Raw genomic sequence first — 24,671 nt, 5'->3', positions numbered from 1 at the left:
TAGGAGGCAAGAAGGGAGGTAAAGTGGTGCTGAGGAGATAAAGGGGGAGGACGGCTGGAGGACTCACTGAAAGAGGGGTCCCCAGTGGGAGACATCCTGGCTTGTTCCCATACTGGCGAGGCTGCGTGCTCAGGCGAGGACCTGGATGGCCTGCCCTCAGCCCTGTCCTGCAGGTGCAGGTACACTTCATTGTATAGAGGGACAGGGCCGTCCCCCTCTCCACCGTAGCCAGGCATGCACCCTGCACACTTGCTGATTCTAGTGCCCATGGGGGAAGATGCTCCAGAGCTGTGAGAACTTGTGATCTTTGGATGAGATGAACCTTGTGATCCTTGGATGAGCAGCACAGTGTCCGAAGCTCCTAGATGTTTGTCGGAAAGGCAGAGGAGTTCCCCTGTGGCACAGCGGGTTGGGGATCCAGCGTTGTCACTGCAGCAGCTCGGGTCTCAGGTTTGATCCCTGGCCCCGGGAACTTCTGAATGCCATGGGTGTGGCCAAAAAAGCAAAAAAAAAAAAAATAGGGGTTAGTGGATGCAGACTATTGCATTTGGAGTGGATAAGCAATGAGATCTTGGTGTGTAGCACAGGGAACTATATCCAGTTACTTTGATGGAACATGTTGGAGCATAATGTGAGCAAAAGAAAGAATATGTGTGTATGTGTGTATACACTTTGATGTACAACAGAAATTGACAGAACACTGTAAATCAACTATAATTTAAAATTTTTGAAAAAAAAGAAAGGCAGAATCTCCTCCCCTAACTGAATCCCAAACCACATTTTACCAAGGTCCCTGGCATTTATCTTTATATGCCTACCAGAGTCAAGTCACCACTCTGTGGAGTGTGCTGATTTTGAGGCTGGCCCCTAATTAACTGAGTGGCTGGTGTGTGTGGCTCCACACATCTACAAAAGAGCTGGAGCCTTGGATGATCAGAGGAGAGAAGGTTTGGTGTAGGCACAGACACACACACCAGTAACTCTCAACCCTTTTCTTCCAGAAACTTGTTTTTTTAGATGGCTTTAGAATATGAGAATATCAAGTGTTTTTTTTTAAAAATCCCAACTTCTTTCTTGCCCATTTTCCTGCTAACCATACTTAGTATCTCTCTTCTCCCCAAAGACTTGCTAATCTACATTTCACAACCTCCTTCCATGCGACTCTGCATGCAAAGAAATCTGTGCAGAATATCATCTCTTTTTTCCTCCCTGGCCCATGGCATTTCCTCCCACTCCACCTTCTGCCCCAGGGGGTAGGGCCCACTCTCTCACCTGCGCTGAGCTGCCTTCTACTGCCCTGGTGCCCTTCTTGCGCACACCAGGACCTGGCCTCATAGTTCCTTAGGGACTGAGAGCAGAATGAAAGGGCATCAGTGAGGGATGAAGAGGAGACTGCCCATGAGCGCCTGGAGGGGAGGGCTCCAGGAATCGAGGGAGAGTCAGGGGGAACGGGTGCCCTATGCTTCATCCACTCACAGGGCTCCTTGTGAAAGCTCTGCTCATCCAGGCACACAGACCAGTGAAATGAGGGCAGACACGGGGATAAAGTTCCCACAGAATGTAGATACCTTATCCTGGCCTACCTGGAGTGATGTGGTCCAGATGAACAGAATCTGACTTTTTAAATTTTAAAAAAATTAGGGGCTTTTTTTTTTTTTTTTCATTTTTGGCCACCCCACGGCATATGGAGTTCCTGAAGAATTTTCTTTTTTTTTTTTCCGATGGCCATACCCATAGCATATGGAAGTTCTGGGCCAGGGATTGAATCTGTGACCCATGCTGCTGCAGCAACGCTGGACCCTTTAACCCTCCGCCCCAGTGGGGATAGAACCCGCACCTCTGCAGCCACCTGGGCCACTGCACTTAATCAGATTCTCAACCCACTGCCCCACAGCAGGAACTTCTAGGGGCATTTTTAGTGAAAATGTTTTTAGATTACTCATAAGCTCTATTATATCTGATGATAATAAACTTTAAAAAATAATTGAGAGTGAGTAGACAGATGAGTTATGGCTCTGTGCCGTGTCTTTTTCTTGTCTATACAGCTGCTTTGGCATTTATAGGACTGTTTTCCCCAACGCTGAAGAGCCCAGGTGTGCTATGCTTCTTGGGTTCTTATTTTTTTTTTTTTTTGCCTCTGTATTATGCTATATTGTTACAAAGCTCTCAGCCTACAAACTATAAGGCAGGAAACCAAATGAGTAAACTTCTAAAAGCTGTATTTGAAATAAACACTTCTCTGCTTAAGGGGCTTCTGGTCATCTCTCTGTGGAAAGTTTATGAGCTTCACCACATTTAATCTGTGATTCTAATCCAGTGGTTCTCAAACTTGGCTGTACATTTTAATCATCTTGGAGCTTTGAAAGTCACTAATGCTGGGGTCTCACCCTCCAAAATGCTGGTTTAATTGGTCTTGGGTACAGCGTAAGCCATCAGCATTTGTAAAAGCTGCCACATGACTCCTTGTGTAGCCTAAACTGAGAGCCACTGCTTCTAATTATCAAATCAGAAACTTTAAAAAAAAATCCTACATTTCAAGTGCATTCTATATAACCGAGCTTGTTGAAGAAGTAACCACTTTGGTAAATTAATGTCATCCTATCTGTATAAAAGTATGTACACACATATGTACACACACATATGTATATACACACACATGCTAAGTATACAGAAGTTTACAAATAAATTATAGAGCAAGCTCTTGAAGATATCACAAAAATTAAGTGTGTGTGTGTCTACCTATCTGTAAGATCTCATGTGTGGCATTTGTTTTTTTTTGTTGTGGTTGTTTTTTACTGATAAAACATTTATTTTCATGGTTATAGAGAATTTTGAGACCATTCATTAGCATATGATTTATATATTCGGGGAAGAATATTTAAAATAATGAACTTGTCATACATAACTAAAATATTAGAAATTAAATGAAACACTGAGTCCTAAAATGCTGAGATGTTGATTCAAAGCAAAAGTTTATGACTTTACAATTTTACCTTTGTCACTGAAGTGTATTCTCTTTTCATTTCTTCGAAAAAGGTCGGGGATTTCCATTTTGTCGTATCCTTAGTATAAATACATAGATTTCAGTAATATTTTGCGGTGCACGCACATCCTGAAGTTTCTAGAACTTCATTAAGAAGTTATGCTGTTTTTGCAGGGATTTTCCATGGTGTTTAGTTGTAAAAAAATGCTGAATGGGTGAAAAATGAGTAAAATATGTTTTTTTTTTTTTCTTCTTTCCTATTCATCATTGCTGTTTGTCCTCTGTGTGTAGGCAACTAATTTGCTGTTGTTCCCTGAGGGGAATTCAAGTCAGAAAGTCATATTGAATTACTAGAAAAAGGTACTTCTATCTCAGAAGAACAAAGTACAATGATTTAAGCAAAAAAAAAAAAAAAAAAAAAACCTTGGAAGATCATCTAATTTTTAGCGTACATTTTATCCATCCATGGTACTCTCCTTGTACAAACACTTACGTAAACTAAATCTGAAGTAATATAAATGGTGGTCAACTCTCACTGACAATCTTACTTTCCATGAATTTCGCAAGTCCATTTTCTTCAATTCTATCAACTGCCCATTAAAATTTTAACAAAAAAATGTTCGGAAGTTCCCGCTGTGGTGCCATGGAATCAGCAGCATGTGCAGCTCCAGCACGCAGGTTCAATCTGGCACCCTGCAGCTGCGGCGTGGGTGGCAACTATGGCTCGGATCTGGCCCCAGAACTCCCTGTGCCCTGGGCAGCCAAAATGGCAACAACAACAAAAAAATTGTATTCTATAAAAATCCAGCAAGTATTTCTATTCTGGGTCTCAGTTATTTAGTAGATGTCTTCCCATAGTTTTCACCCAGTTACATTGTATGCGTTGTTGATGTTGACAATGAAGAATCAGGATGTGATAGAAGCTTGACAAAACACGTGATTTATGGTAAAGAAATTATTCCAAATATATTTCAACAGGCTGACAATCCCTGCATTATAAACACCCAAATTATGAATGACACACACACACACACACACACACACACTCGTGCATCTTGGATCTCTTACTCCTATTCTCCATGCTTATACCCATCGGACTCACTTACTGTCACCACAGTTTCTGTTAGAAACCGTGGGTTATTCAGAAGTACATAGCTTTCCAAATGCAGGCAGGGTTAGGGGTGGAATTAGTGGGGTGTAACCCCCTCCATTAGGAAACCAGCCTGGGGCTTTCTTTTGAAAGATTGGCATCTGTTGATCAGAAATACACATGCCATATTTTTAAAAACTTTACTTCTTTCTCTTCCTGAAATCCTGTTATTAAAGATTCATTTATATGAACAAATTTCCTTTTAAAAGTGCCAACACTGGAGTTCCCATCTTGGCGCAGCGGAAACGAATCTGACTAGGAACTATGAGGTTGCGGGTTCAACTCCTGGCTTTGCTCAGTGGGTTAAGGATCCGGCGTTGCCGTGAGCTGTGGTGTAGATCGCAGATGCGGCTCGGCTCCCGCGTTGCTGTGGCTGTGGTGTAGGCCAGCAGCTGCAGCTCTGATTAGACCCCTAGCCTGGGAACCTCCATATGCCGTGGGTGTGGCCCTAAAAAAAAAAGACAAAAAAAAAAGTGTCAACACTTCTGGGAAGGTGAGGGAGGCATCCGTTATCCATCCCTAGTCTGAATTAATTCTTTCAGGTTGCTTTCTACTTAAGGTCTGGCTCAGATCAAGTAGCCCGAAAGGCTGGGTATTGTGACTGGTGGAAGATGATGAGAGTGCATTTATAGTAGGAAGACAATTGGCCCAGGTGATGTGACCACAGTTGGGAGGCCAAGTGCCTCTCCAAGACGTTGGGAAACTGGGAAGCTCCAGGAGGGGGATGCTATGCAGTGGAGGAGAGATAACAAAAAAAGAGGTGCTAAAGGTAGTCACGCATATTTTCATACTTTCCTCGGCGGTCTGTGTACACAGAAATCTGAGAAGAAATTCATCTTCCTCTTTATTCTTGCCCTTTCTGACTTCCCGAACTCAGGGCCCACGTGTCAGTTTAAACTTCATTCACCGAATAAATTTCTTTGGCTTTTGATGAACTAGGCTTGGGAACTATCACCATTCATAACATGCTTCTCTGGGAAAGTACGCTCTTCACATCCAAGAGACCTGCTTACAAATTAACTTCAGAATGGAACCAGTGCTTAAATTGGGGTCTACCTGAATAGACTCCTTGCCTTTCTATTGTCCCTCATTCTCCAATCTTAGTTGGGAATCCAGGGATTTGTTAGGCTGAATTAGGAAGAGACACAGGAGGAGGAGGCTTTATTTTATAAAATTTATGTACTCTTAGGACATGCAATGGAGAGGACACTGATGACCCGATGGAAGTGCCTTTGCAGGTCACAACTCTTAGAGCCCTGGGGATGTTCCACACGCTCATAGATTTTGATTTCTTTCTGATGGAGTGCAATTGCACACTTATTACTGGGACTATTCTTTTTAACATCTGTGCCCTCTAATTGGAAAGCATATAGAAAAAGGGACTCTTTCTGGTTTGGTTCACCATTTGTGTCTCTAAGAGTTGGCATTCATGTTTGGGACATAGGAGGCATTCAGGACATTTTTGTTAAATGAATGAATCAATGATAGGAGTGACAGCTTATGCAAAAGCTGGTTACATATCCAGAGCTCACTTTTAAATGCTACATTTACTCTTTAGAAAAGGGGGCAATAGGTTCATAGAGACAGCTCCTGCCTCCAGGCTCTGCTTCTCCATCCCTTCCCTGGGGTTTCTGTGATGTCAGGAGTCCACTAAAGGGCAGAGAGAGGCTGTGAGCTCATTCCACAGTGGTTAACTATTAACCAATGTTTGTCACCGTTTAACAAACCTAAATGCAACTAGAAAGGAAAAGCCTCATAGCAAATCTCTGTGAAGCCAACCTTAGGAAGCATATGTAGACATTTCTTTTCACAAGTGCCAAGAATATGTTTATTTAAAGCTTGCTTCTTCTTAATCTCCTCCCCTGCTTCCCTCCATCTTTTCCGTCAGTACCATGGGTGTCTCTGTCCCATTGGGTATTTGTGAAGCCCCTTCTGGGACTTACACCCGCCAAGGCAGGTACCAGCAACACTCCATCTAGGTGTCCAAAGGAACTACCAGGATTTTCCAGGAAAGCCATGGGTGATAAAATAAAGGAGAATGTGCTTTCCTTTGTTATTTTTCTTTGATCAACCGAGAATCACTTTGAACTAAGAACAAGGAAACCTTAAACTCCTAAGGATGAGAAGAGATACAAAAGGGAGGCCGAGGTAACAGAACTCAAATTAAAGGTAAACTTAGACGTTAACCATTGGATTTAGACCATTACATATATCCTTTAGCTGTAGATCTGCAGATATGTAAAGTGTATTCTGTTTCTCTTGAAACTGTATAATAAGGCTTAGGAAATTGTATTATGTTTGCATTTATCTTGCAAAATCCTTTCGAAGGTCTCCTAGGATCCTATGACATGTCAATCTGTAACAGTATCAGGTACTAAGGTCCCTGGATAACCTGTTGCTGAAGAATTATTGAGGCAGGTGGGGAAGAATGCTGTGGGAAAGACAGACACAATGGCTTGGCCCAGGCAAGGAAAAAACCACCATTCTAGAGTTTTGTGTGTGCACCATATCGATAAAAGCGTGAGTCTGAAGTCTGAGCTCAGGGTCAAACTGTCTGCTCAGAGACAGTTGAGATTCTTTGCTGTGGTAAAACTGGGAGATATGTGAAGGAGGGAGCAGTAGCATTCATTTATTGGGGGGAAATGCAGAAAGAAACATAGCGTTTGCTTTATTTTTAAATTTTGGACTCAGGAAAAATGCAGAAACAGAAAGAAATTTTAGTTAGGCAAATACCTTTAAGTCATAATCGCAGGAACCAGGAGCGTATCTCTAAAGGGCTATGGTAAACATTATAGAGAAGTCTGATACGTTAACGCTGAATTCATCTTTGGCCCACGAGGAGCTTAAAGATCCCAAGGAAACGTCCCAGCTTTGGAGAAGGCGTTTCTTTTACATTTTCTTTTATTTCTCTGAATTTTATTCATGAATATTTTTTAAGAATTTAAGGTAGATATGTATCAAAAAGAATTGTAACAGCAGGAAATTGCAACTGTGGGTTTTCTCCATGCAGTGAAAAAAAAAAAATGTACTCACGCATTTATTCAATAAGCAATTGACATGTCAGGAGCCTGTACACTGGGGTAACCCTGGGTTAGGGAATCTTAACAAGGAATATGACCAGGTCTCTGCTTTCATGTATTCTGTAATCAAGTCGAGGGGACATCTACGGAAACCAACAGTCCTGGCAGAGGATGACGTATGTTTGAGCGGAGGATGGTGAGGAGAAGCAAAATCACTCAGGATTGAGGAGGAGGATTACTAAAGATTAGTAGAGTCCAGCAAATCTCCTTATAGGAGATGGCAGTTGAGCCGAACCTAGAAGGTCACCAAGGGGTCTGCCAGGAAGGATGCTACAGGGAAAGGACTGGCACAGGGAGACACAAAGAGCTGTGAGAGAGACTGAGTGGGGTGAGGTCCTGAGAACCGTGGGGTGGGGGTGGGGGTGGGGGGTGAGGACTGAGCTGGGGGTGCTGCTGTGCCTGCAGTGCCCAGGGAGACCCACGAAAAGGCCTCCTATGCCAGGCTAAAAACTGTGACCTTTATTCTGAAGGCAAAGGTTAGCCACAGAAGGATTTTAAGTGCCAGGGTTATATGATCAGATATGCGTTTTAGAAAAATCATCCTGGCAGCTATTCTGCATTCTAAATGAAGACAAAACACCTCCTTAAAACCTCTGAAGTATTCTAGCCCGTTCCTGGGAAAGGCTTGTCTATAATTCTCACCATTTATCCTCTTAACATAACACAGAAACATTATCCCCTGTGACTTCTGGCTAAGTAGGCACAGCCAGGATTGGGAAAAGTGGGTTCAGGGTAGTTTTTCTGTTTTTCCTAGCAACCTGGCACACCCCGATAGGAGGACTGCAGTGGAAACCCATCCCTCCATACAATGGGGTGTTTGCCTCAGCAGCCACTAGAAAGGTGGGAATGTTCTACACACCGTTTAAGGGGAAAAACGCCGTCTTTTCTCTTTTCTCGTGGAGATGTGCTGGGTGAGAAAACAGACAAGAGAAAAGCAGAAGCCCTTAATGTTGGATTAAAAAGTTAGCCCCCTCACAACATGAGCTCTGCGGTTCTCCGAGGGCTTTGAAACCACCACGTCGACAACATTCAAGGCACAGTGGCATGTACTCGGCATCGAAAGATATGCTTATAATTGGCCTTGAGTTTTGAGTCTAGGTCCATCTGGGGGACAAAGACTCTTTATTTCTCAGCAATCAGAGAGGAGAAGAGTAAAGGTTAAGGAGGGAATGTGGCCCGCAACCACGGACTCTCCAAACACAAGTGTCAAGGAAATGGTCTCAGAGCGGGTGTGGCTCCTAGCAAAACAAGAGGGTCCCCAACCTTACACGTCCACTTGCCCTGGCAGCTGCAAGTTCATCCCCTAATTAGGAGTTTGGCTTCTGGGTCATAAAGGACCCTCTGGCCAACAACCTACTGGGTTCCCACCTGCTGGCCCACTGACACGCTAGTGCCCATCTCTTGTGATGTAAAATCGCAGGCGCTTTTGGGGGATTTTGTGTGGGCCTTCCTCAGAATAGGTTTGGGGGGGCTGGAGGTCCTGAGCAGGGAGAGAGGGAGTTAGGAGGGCAGAGAAAAATGGGAAGGAGCCCCTGCTGACACGGTCAGGCTGACCCATTGAATGGCCTGAATACGATAAATGCCGCTTTATCCTGCCTTGAAAGGCAGGAGATAGTGCAGTCTAAATGCCTGGGCATGCTTAAATAGGCGACCAGGGATGTTTGAGTTGAGCGTGTTTGAAATCTGAGCTCTTCTGACAGCCTGGGAGCTGTCACAGGTCACCTGCCTTGCTCCGCTGGGACGGGCCCAGGTCTCACAAGAAATTGTCCGTAGACGAATTGTAGTACAAATTCCTTTCTTTGTTGGTTGGCCTCTTTCACTAGACCATGGCCTATAAAATTTTGTAAAAACAATTCTTAAATATTATTTGAAAGGGCAAATGGCCCACGCTGAAAGGTTTGACAGTTTGACATATAGTGCATGGTTTTTGAGAGCTCGCAACCTGCAAAGTGTGGCCGGGATTCTCCCCGCCGGATTCTCCCCACCCCCCCCCCCCCGCCCCCGCCCCAACCCCTTGCTTGTTAGAAGCCTGGTGTTTTTTAAACAGCGTTTTGTGGCCGCCCAGAGTTCCCCTGCTCCCAGCCATCTCGACAGGCCAGGCGTCTGCTTCAGTGATCTGAAATCCTTTTAGACTCATTTGTGAGGGAGCAGAAAAATGGCTGGCCCCTTGGAATCCAGCGTCTGAAAAGCCCAGAACCAGGTAGGGCCAATTAAGGAGACAGTGGGACGATCAGATCAAAGCAGATCGCTTTAGAGTCTTCTGATAGTGCTCAAGCCAGTGCCCAGAGAGAGAGGAGGCCGCCGTGGCACTTTGGCGATGGGAAAGGGGGAATGTGAGGGGCCTGGTCTCATCAGAGCCAGGCAGGTCGCGGGGAAGTGGCTTTCTGCATTAGAATGTGGCCTGTGTGCAGCTCAGCACCCGGCGGCTGCCTCTGCATAGCCAAAGGCCATTTTCAGGAGCCTCTGGCCCCTCAGTCACTGGCCTGCTAGTTAATTGCCACACGGACTTCATGACACATGGGCAGATAATATGACATTTTCGGTTTCTGTCACTAGCAAACGCCACAACGTTGCTTGCACTAGTTGCTAAGAAGCTGTCAGAAACCATTAGCAATTGGCTAAAGTCGCCCTATGGCATTTCCTCATAGCATCAGCAAAACGAGCATAAATCACCCACTGGAGCCTACTGCTATCCTAATGAGGCTGTAAGCTTGTTTATGGACTAGCATCATTTTTATGATTATTTCCACCTTTTCAGTTTGCCTTCATTTGGCGGCAGGAGAAGTCAGCTCCAGGAATGAAGTCACTCCTGACATTTTACAAATGTGGTTCAGAGCGGCTGTCTGCTGCCGTGTGGCCGGCCGGCGGTCCTCCAAGTTTGTTTAGTGATCTTAAAAATAAAAAAAATAAAATAAAAAAATAAAGGAAATAAATCCTCCAGAGACCTCAGAGAGGTGACCGTATCCAATTGCAGAGTGGGTGGAAGGGCGCAAGGTACAATTGGCCATTGAGACTTTGCTCTGAGGTGGAGCCGGTTCGAGATCAATTTTCAATTTTAGAAAGTGGAAGAGGTTAAACAATTTATTAAAATCTATGAAAGTGTTTGCTTTTAGAATAGTCTGTTTTATTATGCTCTCCTCCTGCCCCATCCTCTCCATTTCCCTAACTTGTGTCGGGAAGGAGCAGGGTTTATTGTTTTAGGCTTTTCTGAACATGCACCAGTATTTACACTGGATTGAAAGCATTTGCTTCCAATGAAAATCTTGTCTTAGATTACAACCCAGCAGTGTAATTTCCCTCCCAGATGGGAGTAAAGTAGCTGTATTTGCCTAAAAACAGTAGGAAGAACAAACTGAGCATTAAGCCAAGGCTGTTTTTGGCTTGAGCTAATGATGTAATAGAAACCTTTTATTCGGGAGAGGTCGCTGCCAGGGACTGAAGGGGGTGATCTGGCTCTTGCTTGAAAGGTTTCTCCATTGTATCTACATAAGTCTTCACTTAAAAAATTCTGTTCCTAATGCTTCTGCTTTCATACAGCAGAAATAAACAGGAAAGGTTCTGGTGAGTGTTACACATGGAATGCAGAAAGCCTTCCACTCCTAATGGAGTATATAATTCAGGTGCCCTCAAGGCACGCTTTCAGGAATTCTTTTGCCTGAGGTAATGGGAAGCTAAGGCTGCTTTAAGGCCTTGATTATCTATTGATGCACAAAGCTGGAAAAAAGTCATCTCCGCTGGATTATAGTAGATATTTCCATAAATTATCAATGAATTCTCTTCGAGGCAGGCACTAGGCATTGCCTGCTAAATTAATCTGAAGGGGTTTTGAGATGGATAGAAAGGCTATTTTTTTTTTTTTCCAAGGTGGAAAACAATCATGGAGAGGTGGTGAAAAACTGTCCTGTCATTAGGTTACAAGCTTTTCGTTTTTTAATCAATGATCAAGTAATATGTTTCTTTTCCTTGGTTACCTTTTGCATATTGAAAGTGGATTAGCCCATTGAAATTTTAAATGCTGTTGAGTTGTTTTCTTTTCTCATGTTTCTTTAATGAATTGTTATTTTATATGGTGAATTGCTTCTCTGAATAAAAAGCCTCTTTAAATATTGGACTTTCAAAGAATTTATTAGGCAAATCCAAGGGGACTCTTTATAAAACACTTGGTTATGCAAATAAAGGGCTTGGTGGGGTGGAAGGAGCACCAATTTAGGGATATGAGTGTCTGGTCCTGCCCCTAGCACCAGCCCCATCCCTTTTGGGCAAGTCACCCAAGTACTTTCTCTTCATTGGGGGCTTGGGAATTCTGGTCTTGATGATCTTTTCCACTGAGAACCCCGCTAGGATTCCGTGGAGCTTTCACAGAATATCTGAATTTTGTCAGTGCACCACTGAGTACCCCAAAAATTACAGATTTTAAATTGATAAACATGAAACAGAAAAGTTCTGCAAAAGTTTTGTATTTGGGGCATCTGCTGTAATCTTAGCAGAAATGTTGAAACGCGTCTGTTGGTCACCCAACAAAGTATTTAAGCTTCAGCTCAGCACAAGTCAAGGTCATCTGGGGGGCAGTTTTCTTTTTGGGGGCATGGGGGCAGTTTCCTGAAGAGCTCTGTTAAGAACAGTCGATTAATGGCAGCACAACTACTTAGATTGGACTGAAATAACTGAAATCAAAATAGAGAATTTTTTCTGAGTGTAGGATATTTAGGTAACACCTAGATACAGGAATACAGAAATTCCTGAAGCAATGGAGAGGAATGTTAGGCTAGTTCCCATGGATGATCTTACCAGATCCCTGGGCCACGTGGATGGGTCTCCCAGTGACTCACACAACCCAGATAATGCCCTTGCTCATCGCCAAAGCCTGCCCCTAAAGCTCTTCTTTCTGGGCCCAGATCAACCTGTCTCTTCCTAAAATAAAAGCCCATAGCTTCTGCCGAGAGAGCTGGGGTACCAGGTGGAGAAGAGCATTTGACGAAAGCTAAGTTACTCTTTCGGGTAGGAGATTTAGTCCCCAATTGTTTTCCCTTTTATCTTTTGGGTCGAAACAGCAAGCATTGACTTTCCATTTGTACCCTATGACTTGTTTCAGACAGTATACTTATATGGGCTGAAATTTCACTTTTTTTTTTTTCCTAATTCAACATGTCATTTAAAAGAGACGACTGCACTTTTATTTTATCATGTCACAGAGCCAAAAAAATTATCTAGAAGAAATAGCTTAAATGTTACAACAGAAATCAATGGAAAAACAGGATCCTGTGTATAGGAATATGTAAACAGGGGCCTTTTCAATGAGAAAAATTTAAATCTAGAAGAAATTTCAGAAACCACCTGGATTAGTAGGGTCATACGATCCCAGCTGACGGTTAATTTAACATCGCTTTATTTGATTTAAGTAGCCATTGTTTTCTAATTAAAAGACAATTTCCAGCATTTTTCCCTTACTAAACTTGATGTTCTCTTTCTTTGACAAGAAAAATTATATTCTATTTGAAGCATTCCTGTGTCAGACTATTTATAAGATGGATTACCTACGTTTCCATGGCCTACTTTAAGATGGATCGCTTGTGGAAATAGCTGCTATCTAAATGCATCTTCTCACAAGTTGACATCAATGACTGCATGTGGAATTCGAGTACCCAGGCAGGGACAGCACCTCTGCTCATGGCTTCCACCATATGTAACTCCCTGGTGGGAGTTACACTTAACTTGTCTCAACTGTGCACATCTGAATCATCCCCATAGCAACAAAGCTACTCAAGAGATGGGCTATTCCCCTTCATTCCTATTGACCTGTCCCACTGTTCTTTGGAAGAAGTTCCTTAGACCTGACTACTTTTGAGCCTAGGCCTCGTTCTTTTTCTCTGTCTTTAAAAAAAAAAAAAAAAAAAGAGTACCAAATAAACTATTAATCATTTATATTGCTCTTTTGCTTTTGTTTATATCCAAAGGCATTCTATTTGAATGAAGCATGTCAAGGTAGCATCAGTCAAAATTTGATTCACTATGTTTGCAGGTGATGGCTTGGACAACAGTGTAGCTTCCCCCAGCACAGGTGACGATGATGATCCAGATAAGGACAAAAAGCGTCACAAAAAGCGTGGCATCTTTCCCAAAGTAGCCACAAATATCATGAGGGCGTGGCTGTTCCAGCATCTAACAGTAAGTGGATTCTAAATGACATATGTAAATATGGACAATGAACCAGTTTTGATAGAAAGAAACCATGGGGGAAAATGATCCCTCTGGACTTGGAATATTTCATAAATCACTGTGTTCCCACAGTTCTTACAAACGTGTAAGCACTTATTTCCTAGCTCCGTTCCCCCGAATGAGGAGTTTTATGTGAAGTTTGTCATTGTGATTTTTGTTCACTTTTGTTAAGTTATAAGGATTAGGCGTTCATGTGCATTTGTGATTTTTAAGTATGTATGTTAATGATGTTGCTTTTCTCAGTGTGCCCTTAAGTACCTAGAGCTAGGTCCCACCAAGATCAAAGTCAGCCAAACCCCAGAGAGAAGGACTTGATTTCTTCTAATGCTTTAGTGGACCTTCATGGCGAATGGTCTGCAAAAATGTAAATCTTGTTGCAATGGCAGGATGCTCACATAATTTGCTTTTAAGTGGGTTGACTGTACTGGCTGCCATTACAAAACATTCATCTGAGTCAGAGTTGCACAGTGAAAGTTGTCCCTGGGTTTAGAACTGTAAAGGAAAACAGCAATATAGAGTCAGCTCTTCCTGTGCAGTCCCTGGTGACTTTTCAAGCCGAGTAACAGTTTATATTGTCTGTGTGAGTATTGCTGTTTTCACTGCAGGAATTCTCCTGGAGATGTGAGGAACTGGAGATTTGGGTCTTTATGCCACCGAGGGATTTGTTTGGTTTGGTTATTGTTCTGAATGGATTCCATGTTCAAACTATTTATAATCATAATATTTTGGTGGATATTTTTGTAAGTGCATACTGATTTAATGACATCTAAGGAAGAAGATGAAATGAAAATTTATGGGTAAAAAAATATTTTAAAAAGCAGCAACATTGTTGACCGGGGGGGAACGTCCAATATTAGGGACAAAGGATGGATTTAAGACAGGTCGTAGCCTAGACTAGCCTAAAATGAATGAATGTTAAAAATCTTGGTTTTTAGAAAAAATGTCAGGAGCAAACCTTTCATGTTACAATTTTTAGCACAGTTTGCTTCCTTACAGTCATTTGTTTTTCTTCGGTATCAAAGCTAATTCTACATGGGCACGCATGTGTCCAGACCTGTGTCCAGACCTGCTGCCCACTTTGAAAGCCATGTTCCTCAGTGACTTATGCTGATACAAGAAGACAAATGGGGAATTTGGAAGGCTACGCTGGTTCTGCTTCCCTGGATGTGCCTCCAATACTCTCAAGGATATAAATTCATCCAGATTGTCCAGCATCTCTGATTAAAATAAAAACTGAGAGCAACCCCAGTAACTAAAACAGAGAGTTTCTTTCCTTTTCTTCTTCCCACCATGATTCCAAACAGTAACTTGGCTGTGCTGACCATTTTGGAATCAGCTTTGGGGGGAGTTAATGCTGATAGTTGAAGCTGGAGATGGTTTAGGTGATTTTAAGATTATATTAGGCTGACCTAAAACCTGGTTTGGGTGCCATCACTTGCCTGACACTTGTGGCATTTTTTTGTGGATTGTTTGAGCTCTGCCTGGTGCAAGTTTGCTGGTGGATTATCGACCACTGCCGAAGGGGAGGGGAAGAACTAGGGTCTAGAGGGCAGAGCATGAAAAATAAACAGTATGGCTTTTAAAGTCAGCAGGAGATAAGAAGTGACAATTGGGCAAAAGTGCTGATGCAGCCATGCTGATATTTCATCACCGAGAGTTAACCAGCTAACCTGATCTAACCTGGGGATAAGTGGGCGGAGGGGACAAAAATCAGGTTGACCCTGACGTCACAACCAAACTCTTTCTATTTTTTATACTCACGGAAAAAAAAAATGATAAACTTCATCAGCCTCCATTTCAATCCGCAAAAGAGTTTTGGCTTCACTTGAAGCTGAGGTGCCCCTGAATAAAATATAATCAAATATTGGTTCAGACAGAATCAGGAGAGGGAGAAGCCAGTTCTTTTATTCATCCACCAGATTTTCTGGTTTTCTAGGTCGTACCCTTGGGAAGAACCTTGCCAAGAGCTAAATTATTTCCTTTTTAAAAAAAGACCTTTTTAATAGCCTGCATGATTTGGCCTGCATTGCAGTGCTTTCTGTGATCGGTCCATGTATGATTAGGGCAGCTGCCATAGAAATTCTTCATGAACTGTCTGATTTTGTTGAGGTCCAGCTAATTTCCATCAGTTTGGGGGTCGGTGCTGGCCTGTACCACTCCCCTGAAGGGGGAACCCATTTGTCCCTGTCTCCCTGGCATTCTAGGAATGCTCACACAAGTTGTCTCCTGATTTCCATTGGCTATTTCTACCCTCCTTCCCCACTCCACCTCCATCTGCTCATACGAAAATACTGATAATGGCTCTGGTCGCTAAAAAGCAAAGGCTCTCATAATATCACCTAAAAGGCAAAGTGAGTTCAGATATATTTATATTTTCTCCCTCTTTCCTTCCCCCAGTGGGAAAGATCCCCTTCTGTCCGTCCTTCTTCTCCAGCTGCAGGAGTAGGTAGATCTCCAGTTACAAGAAATAGTTTTCTCCCTGTCTCTTTACACTTCTGGAAGGAATTCACAGCCTGTTTAGGTAATATTTATAGTCAAGAGCCGATTAGAATAAATGCTATAAAAATCTACAATTTTATTATTATTTGTCCAAATGTAGGTAACTGGATGTTTGCCCATTATTAATTCCTTAGCAAATTTATTTCAAGTTCTAAGACATCTTTAGGGATGCACAATTCTTTTGGAAGACTGTGTACAAATTTTCGATGATCCCATTCTTGCTATGTGATGATGCAACTTGTCCAGGAAGTCCTTTCTGAAGTCATGCTACATAGAAAAGAGTGCCGGAAACTCTGGCTAATTAAAAAAATAGTAATAACAATTTATCAGCAAATGGTAAAAACAAATCTTTTAAATGCCAAAAGGCATGTTATGAAACCTCATACACCTTTTGGAAAGCAAATTGATATTTTTTTTTCTTTTTCAAATTAATGGGTCAATCTTTTCATTGGGTTTATTCAGTTAAAAAAAAAAAATCTGCCTTTGAAAGGGCCTTCAGCATTTGTTTGTTAGAGGAGTAGAATGGGCCCTGAATTAAAAAACTTTTCTGGATTTGCACCCCAGCTGCAGAAGAAAAATGTGCCTTTCTGTAAGCTGGCCACAGGTAGATTTAATCAGTAGCACATTTTACTACTCCAGGGAGAGAACTAAAGCTTCATTCTTGGACTCACAGTCTCTAGCAAGCTAAACTGGACATACTTGTGTGTAATGAAAACAATAAAAGAAAAAGGAAACAGGTTTTAAACTTTGGTGATTATGGGGTAAAAGGAAATTTCAGTGATGTGAATTTCCAGCTTAGACTTAGTTGAACCTTTGCCAGTTTTGATAACTAGAGAAGGTCTCCTAAAAGAAACTATTTTCTGGAATTGAAAAGAATGACTGACATTATTTAGATTATGAGAGGACTAGAAAGAAAATCAAAACATTCTTTAATAGAAATGCTTGTATTTGCCTGAAGACAAATTACCACAAACAATTAGAAAGTACTTAATATTTGGGTATGAGTCACTATATAGTCACAGTCAGTTCAGGGACATATGCTACATCGAGGGTTTTTTTTTTTTTCCTTCTTCTTTCCTTCCTTCCTAAGAGCATTATTCCAACTGTAAATATAACCTATGTCATAATGTTTAAACTGGATGTGTTTTGCATATTACTGGTTATTTTGGAACATAGTGCTACAAATATATGTGCCTAAGGGCTAGTGAAAATGAGGAGAAGAAATACATAGAGTACTTAAGGTAAAAAATCCAGGGGCATTTTTTGGTTTGTTTTCCTACCCTAACCTTTTGGAGTTTAAAATAAAATCTAAAGGGAGAAGCAGTTAATCTGATTCTTATTTAAAATAGGCAGTGACATATTTTTCTGCATAGAGCTACCAGGTAGCTGAAAAGCTAGGGAGAGTGGAGGTTGAAAATGCATACCTGCAGATTCAGGTGAAGAGACCATTCAAGAGGTGACACATTTGGCTTTGACTAGGAGTGGAGGTGATCCTGAAAGTGAATTGGCTTTCATCCACATTTTCTTAGATTCCCCAGTCTTTCCCTATCTTGAGGATCCCACTGGGAACTATAGAGACACACTTTGTTTCTAAGTTAGATACACACACTTTGCTACCTGATTTTGTTTTCTCTTCCTTCCTTCCTTCCCTCCTATCTTTCTTTTCTCTCTTTCACTTCTTCTTCTCCTTCTTTTTTTTTTTTTGCTGTGGCCACATTTATGTCTCAGATTCTGATTTATGAGACTTGCCTTCCAATGTGGATAAAGCCAAAGTGCGGCGTTGTAGAATCTTCCAGGTTGAGAATGGCCGTTGCCATAGAAACACTATTAGATAAAAAGTGCCCTGCGGGTCTGCCGTTCTAAGGATGGAATAAATGGAATTGAAATGGGAATTGAATGCTCTAGAAGAGACAGATGTTGTTTCATTGGTTTTGCTTTTGGTAACAAGGTCTGGTGGAGACATCTTGGTGTCATATCTCTGCTTGCAATCTTGGAAGAATTGCTCTCTAGACATGATGAATTATTGTCGCAATGAAAAAGTACTTCTCCTTGGTATCCCGATAACCCATTTTGTTGATCAAGGTGAGTGGAAGGTCAAAAGGCAGATAGAAGGACCTGTATGGAGGCACGTAGGTAGCAGATGGAATTTGCTTCTCTCCTCCCACTTCTGTTTCTCTTTCTATCCCTCCCTCTATTCTTTGCCAGTCTTCACAGTGAATATTCTTTGCTTTTTCATTTTTTAAAGTGTTAGTGAAGTATAGTTGATTTACAGTGTTCTGATAATTTCTGTTGTATGACAAAGTGATACAGCCACACATGTACACACATCCATTCCTCTTCAGATTCTTTTCCCATATGGATCATCGCAGAATATTGGGTAAAGTTCCCGTGCTCTATAGCAGGTCCCCACTGGCCAGTCATTCCATACACCATGTGTACCTATGCCAGTCCCAAACAGTGAATATTCTTATTGTGCTTTACCAGCTAGCATCCTTCAACTACCATTAGTCCTAAGAAGGCAGGGAGGCAGGAAGACTATATTCTCAACCCATTGCCTGAGAAGTCATTCAGGGTAGTACAGAGTGTTTGAGAAAGAGAGTCCCTCCAACCAGTTGTCCATGTTCCTGGGCCTGAGCTAAGGAGGCTTGTTCGTGGAGATGACAGCTACCTTTGATTCCTCCTTCACCATGTGGTATCTACAGATACCTCATTAAGATACTTGAAAACTAGTATGATGGAGTGAGAAGATGTTATTTTTCCTTTCAGATGCCTCTGTACCATATCAAAAATGAGCTCTCTTAAATCCCCAAGAAGAAGGTCTTCATAATTATTATTATTTTTTCTTACCCGAGGTTACCGTTCACCTTCACAGGCTTCAGTAATGATAATGGTCAGAGCTTGGCTTTGCCGAAACCAGCACAGGCTTGGATGACAAACCTATCTTAATTTTCAAAGATCTCTGTTTCTTTGGTGATAGTATATTTCAACTTTGATGAGACTGGACCCTGAATCTTTCACTTGGTTGGGAATCATCTGTCTCAGGAGGAAAGTGGAATCGATTATTTAATTTCTCGTAGGTAATGTTGAAATGCCCTAATTCTTCGGTAGTATCCATCATCTAAACTCTCTTTTAATAATGAAGCAAGTGGTTTCTAGATTCTGGGGCAACTGCCTTTTTCTTTTTCTTTTTCTTTTTCTTAGCTGGTTATTGAAATCCTAATGGGATGGGTGATGAATTTTCTTAGGTCAGGTAAACTGAAAAGGCTACAGCTGGACTTCTTCACCCAGAAGAATCGGAGTTAATACTAATGATCATTGTGAATTAGAAGATCAAAGGCAAAGCGTCAGCCTGTTCTCCAAGTTGTTGCCCCAGAGGCCATTAGTGACCTGGCCAAGCTCCCTCCCAGCCTTCCACACACCTCCTTCCCTTTGCCCCAGCCTTTTTTCCCCAATCATAGTTATGCACCTCTGACCTGGGGTAATTACAGTCGGTTGATGAGGAGGCATGTGGGGTGGGGGGGAGCAATCAGAAGTAATAGCAAAAGCCCAACTTTAAAATTGCTCATTTATCCAGGTACATAGGACTCCTAAGCAGGTGAACTCTGAGGCTGTGTCATTTTCGGGGCGTGATTGAGATTTTTGTGCTGAAATATTTTTGCATCTCACTGATGATTGGCATTTTTATATGGCACCTTATGTAAGGGAGTATATATACTTGTAGAGTCTGGCTGGTGATTTGTCAGATTATTCTAAAATTTTCCTTTTGTTTCAAGGCTAAATTAAAAATATGCTATAGTTTGTTTTTCTGCTGTCCTCTTAATCAGGTTGATTAAATAAAGGCTTAGGTTCAAAACAGGAGTGCCCTGAAGTTCCCATCATGGCTCAGCAGAAAGAATCTGACTAGTATTCATGAGGATGCAAGTTCGATCCCTGGCCTCACTTGGTGGGTTAAGGATCCGGTGTTGTCATGAGCTGTGATGTAAGTTGCAGACGCAGCTCGGATCCTGCGTTGCTGTGGCACAGGCCAGCAGCTACAGCTCTGATTCGATCCCTAGCTTGGGAACCTCATATACCGCAGGTGCGGCTCTAAAAAGACAAACAAAGCAACAGAAGTGCCCCTATAAATACAGTTTATTAAGTTGATGGTTGCTGATACACATATCGGTAGGAACACTAGCTGGCCATTTATACTTCAACATGTATATCAATATCAAGTCTTCTTCCAATTCCTTTTAGTGATGGTATATTTTTGAAGATAAAATACCAAACCCAGTCAATGAATATGCAACTGCTCCTCCTCCATTTATCTTTCAGATTAAAATCGGAGCATCATGTAGGTATGTGTGAGGGTATATTTTAAATGAACTCAGTCTAGCCCTTAGGAATGTGAGGTAATATAAGCTTGGCTTTTTACTTTCTCAGTGTTTAGGATTCCTAGGGAAGGTACTTTGGTTTTTTGTTTTTTGTTTTTTTTTTGGTCTTTTCTAGGGCTGCACCCGCGGCATATGGAAGTTCCCAGGCTAGGGGTCTAATTGGAGCACTATCCTCCGGGCCTATGCCACAGCCACAGCAATGCCACATCTAAGCCACATCTGCGACCTACACCACAGCTCCTGGCAACGCCAGATCCTTAACCCACTGAGCAAGGCCAGGGATCGAACCCGCAACCTCATGGTTCCTAGTCAGATTCGTTAACCACTGAGCCATGACGGGAACTCTGGTACTTTCCTTTTAAAGAATGGAGATTTGATGGAGAGAAAATCCAGTGGTTTCATTTCAGAAAGGATTCCAATGTTTTAGTTGGTTGTTTGGCTTGTAGAAGTAAATCTGTATGTCACAGAATTTAGGATACTTTGTTTGACTTAATCGGACACATCTCCATCACATCTCAGTCTTTCTTAAGCAGGTGTAATTATGATTCTGTATACATATAAGTCCCTATGTGCCGGGGCATTTTTCTGTAGGACAAATCTCTCTGAACCCCTGTCACCTGCACCAATCCTAATGGGGAAAACAGGTCCATTTCACTTCTTTTAATCTCCTAAATAGCCATGTTCAGGGCTCTAATTTTTCTCCTTCTTCTGATGGAAGCCAATGCCAGAGAGGAACCAAACAGTGGAGACCACCTTGAAATGGTCACAGAACTGTCTTGATTAGGGGCCAAGCTTCCTTGGGGTATCCTGCATGCTATGAGTCTCATTTTATTAAGGCTGCATGATAGTAATGATAGGAATTGTGTGGATTCACATCCAAATGACTGCCGTGGACAAGGGCACCGGTATTTCAATACTGCGGGTCCCTCCGTGTGCGAGTCCCACGCCTGGTAGAGGTGGCTGTGCTCAGTGGACTGGATATTGAATGTCCGCATGTCAGGAGCAGGGGGAGAGCCCTCAGGAACTCAGATGAGCCGCTTGTTTCTTGGAGGGCCTGTGGAGAGCCTCCAGGAGCAAAGGAGACGCTGAAAGAGCTATGCCAGGCAATTTCCTAACATTTCGAAGACTTTTCAGTTTTTGGTTTTTTTCTTGATGCTGCCAAATGCCATCTTTCAGCAAATTATCAGCCAGGGAGCATGGCTGCCAGTTCAGGAAGTGCTGCTCTAATCTTTGGACACTATGAAGAAAAGATAGGCCTCCAGTAACTTGATGTTATAAACACGAGCATCCTAAATGAGTTGATATTTCAATGAGACACAACTTACTGGGTTTTATAATGGATTATTCCAAATATTCTGAAACAGAGACCTTTGGCTTGACTTAAATAACCGCTTGTGTCCTCTTGGTATTATCTCTTCAGGAAAAAGGGGGGGATAGTACATATGAACTTAACCTTCTAGGTGTCTTTGCTTTTCATTTCTTAACAGTCTATGGTCAGTTTTTCCCTGTTTTCACAGTAACTTTGTTGCTAGCTTCCCTGCAGAGCTAATGTACTTTCTCCCATGACACGAATGACCTCTGGGAATTCGGTGTCCTAGGAAGTTCTTGGGACATCCAGAGGCCAGGAGGCGTAGTCTGTTAATAGGAGCACGCATCCTAAGAAAGATCAATGAGTAGGGAGAATTTCTATTGCAGTTTATAGAAGCTTACACCTAATTCCTGTCTACTCTTTAAAGAAAAGTCACTTTCCAAACGTCTTGTGGGAGGAACTCCACAAAAATGGCTTGATTTTATTTTTAAAAAGAAATGATTTCCCGCCTACCTCATGTTACTTTTACCTTAAAAAAAAAGAGATTGCTTGGCTCCTCTGACATCGGATTACTCTGTCTTCACTTAATAGCTAGAGAAAAAGAAATTGATCAAAATGCTAAGTAAAATTATAGTATGTGTCTCTATAGCGCTTTGTAGTTTAATATTTTCGCATACACTGGATTCTAAGACAATCCCGTAAGGTAAAGTGGGATGACAAAAATGCAAGTGAGGAAGGTAATTTTTCTCAAGGTCAAAAGCTAGGAACTGGCTGAGCTGGAATGAGGGTCTTCTGACTTGAATTTCCATGCGCTTTCTACCATGTTGCCTCTCAAACACAAAGCAAATCAAATCATATTGTGGGAGTTCAAAGGTATAATTATAATCTCGTTTCATGAGCTAGCTCATTAGTATTTTTTAAATAAAAAGTAGGAGCCAGAGGGTTTGACATAAAACTTCACAGTGCCGTCTGATGGGTGTTGGTAACTGAGGGGTCAAGGATGGTCCTTTCCTGTTTAGATTCTTTTTCCAGACACATCTACCCATTAAAAAAAAAAAAAAAAGGTGTAGCTGCAGCTATTGATATTTTGTGCAGTCGCAATCATTTAGACATTGTTAGAATTTCAGATTTCAAACATTAACCGTCCCTCTTTCCTTATGGAAATATGTAAATCTCTGGCCCTGTCTCTTACTAACAATGTGTGATAGTGATTCCGGGGTGAGCAGTCGTTCCTCATGCAAATCCCAACTAAACCTCTGAACACAGAATTTAGCTCCTTGAAGATTTTTTTGCCTGTCACATGCTCAGGACGCCAAAGAGCTATGTCTTTAATTTGCTTTATGGAGATAGAGGGAGCGGCTCACGCAGCCCCGATTACTCTTGAAACTACAATCCAACCGTCGTTTCTCAGCAAAGAAGGCTGCTAAACCCTGGAGAATTAAGCCACTGCTCTGGGGTATGACACCAAGGTCTGATCATTTTAAAGCCAGTCATAACCAGAATCCTAAAATTCTTATGAATAAAATGTAATTTTAGTAATGTTTCCATAAACAGTGGTAATGGTGGCATTTTAGTAGGCAGTGACATTAGTCACATCGAAATTGCACCACATTGGCTTTTAAATTACTCCACCTGTCTGTATGAATAGAATTTTCAGTGTAAAAGCAGAGAGACAGCTGCTGCTAATGTTTCCTCCTCCCTGTGCAGATAATGCTGGCAAATCTACACGCAGAAAGGACGGGTTTGTGAAGTAAAACGGTACCTGACCCTGCTGGCTTCTGAGCTGCAGAGAAATACCTTTAATTACCAGTGGCTGTGTTTAGTTGTTGACATAAAAATGTCAGCTTCCAGGGGTGTAACCTCAAGTTCACTCCCTCTAGTAATGTCACCCACCATACACTCTTTTCTCTTCCACCCACATCCGTACTGAGATGGGTGAGCATTTATCTTGATGTGTTTCAGAAACATGCAGGGCATTAATACTTAAAAGGAAAACATCTAATACTGGACAAACTTGATTGATGATCTTTCCGTTGGAGAACTTTTAAAGATTAGTGGAATCTGGTTCCTTCTTTCGAGCCAGGGTGGAAACACAGGATAGCATTTATGCCTTCAAAGGGCTCAACATCATTCATCTAATACCAGGGCACGTTCTCATGTGAGGATCATGGCCAGACATTTCATAGAGCAGGAAGGGTAAAGAATGCAGGGGCTTGAGTGTATCAAATTTTTTACCATCTACCCAGGCTTCCTGTTGATACATGATGAAGCTTACTCTTGGGAGGCACGTGTTTGCTCTTGGCCTTTTGGTCATGGTCTATGGTAGCCCCTATATCAAAGTAAGAATGGGCCCGCCCAGGGGACCCTCCTATTCGCCGTGCCTGTTTGCCAAAGATGTATTTGGCAAAATGGTAAATAGGAGATATACTTGTCTGGCTCATTTGCAGGCATTCTTTTTGACTTCTTTCACACAACTGGTGTTTTCGTGTTTAATTTAACAAGGAATGAGTAGTAAATGAAAGCTGCTGCCTGAAATCCCACTGTGAGCGTGTTTTGCACTTGGCTCCCCAGTGACAAGGCAATTTGTGAAATTACGTGATGGAGTAATTAGATGAAGCCAGGGCTCCTGATTGTTGCCATGCATATGTGGCGAGGGTTTGTTGGGAAGAGGGAGGGGGAGGAAAAAAAAATAGATTATTACCCTGGCAAGTTGGCTCAAAGCTTCTTCATTTATTTGTAAACAGAATATTTAGTGACCGCATAGGAAGTAGCTGTAATCACCAGCTCATAAAGAAACCACAGCAGAGCTTTTGGCTTTTTGCAGAGTGCTCATGTAAAATTTAAGCTGGGAGGCAGAATCCCTGTTAATGTAATTAGGATCTAATTTACCACCCTTTGCACACAGATGTAATAATGTCTAGATATTTATTCTATCTTTAAGCACGTTACATATACCTCAGTGCAGCAGTTACTGAACAGAAACAGGTGTGAGTACTTTCCTAATTCGTTTTTACACTGTAAACACATAGCAATTTAAGGGAAATATTTACCAAAAACGAGG

The 24,671-nt window shown here is 42.0% G+C and overlaps 1 protein-coding gene across 4 annotated transcripts in view; it reads left to right on the top strand.

Moving 5' to 3' along the window:
- MEIS1 (Meis homeobox 1) overlaps positions 1 to 24,671 on the top strand; it is a 139,769-nt gene that overhangs the window by 64,152 nt on the left and 50,946 nt on the right. For all 4 annotated transcript variants that reach the window (XM_047781917.1, XM_047781920.1, XM_047781918.1 and 1 more), the window contains one exon: positions 13,233 to 13,378. In XM_047781917.1, coding sequence (XP_047637873.1) covers positions 13,233 to 13,378 — 146 coding nt within the window. The remainder of the gene's footprint in view (positions 1 to 13,232; positions 13,379 to 24,671) is intronic.

The sequence above is a fragment of the Phacochoerus africanus genome, chromosome 5 (genome assembly GCF_016906955.1).
Source record: "Phacochoerus africanus isolate WHEZ1 chromosome 5, ROS_Pafr_v1, whole genome shotgun sequence".
Taxonomy (NCBI): domain Eukaryota; kingdom Metazoa; phylum Chordata; class Mammalia; order Artiodactyla; family Suidae; genus Phacochoerus; species Phacochoerus africanus.
The sequence above is the reverse complement of the archived record's forward strand: the minus strand, read 5'-3'. Positions and strand labels throughout refer to the sequence as shown.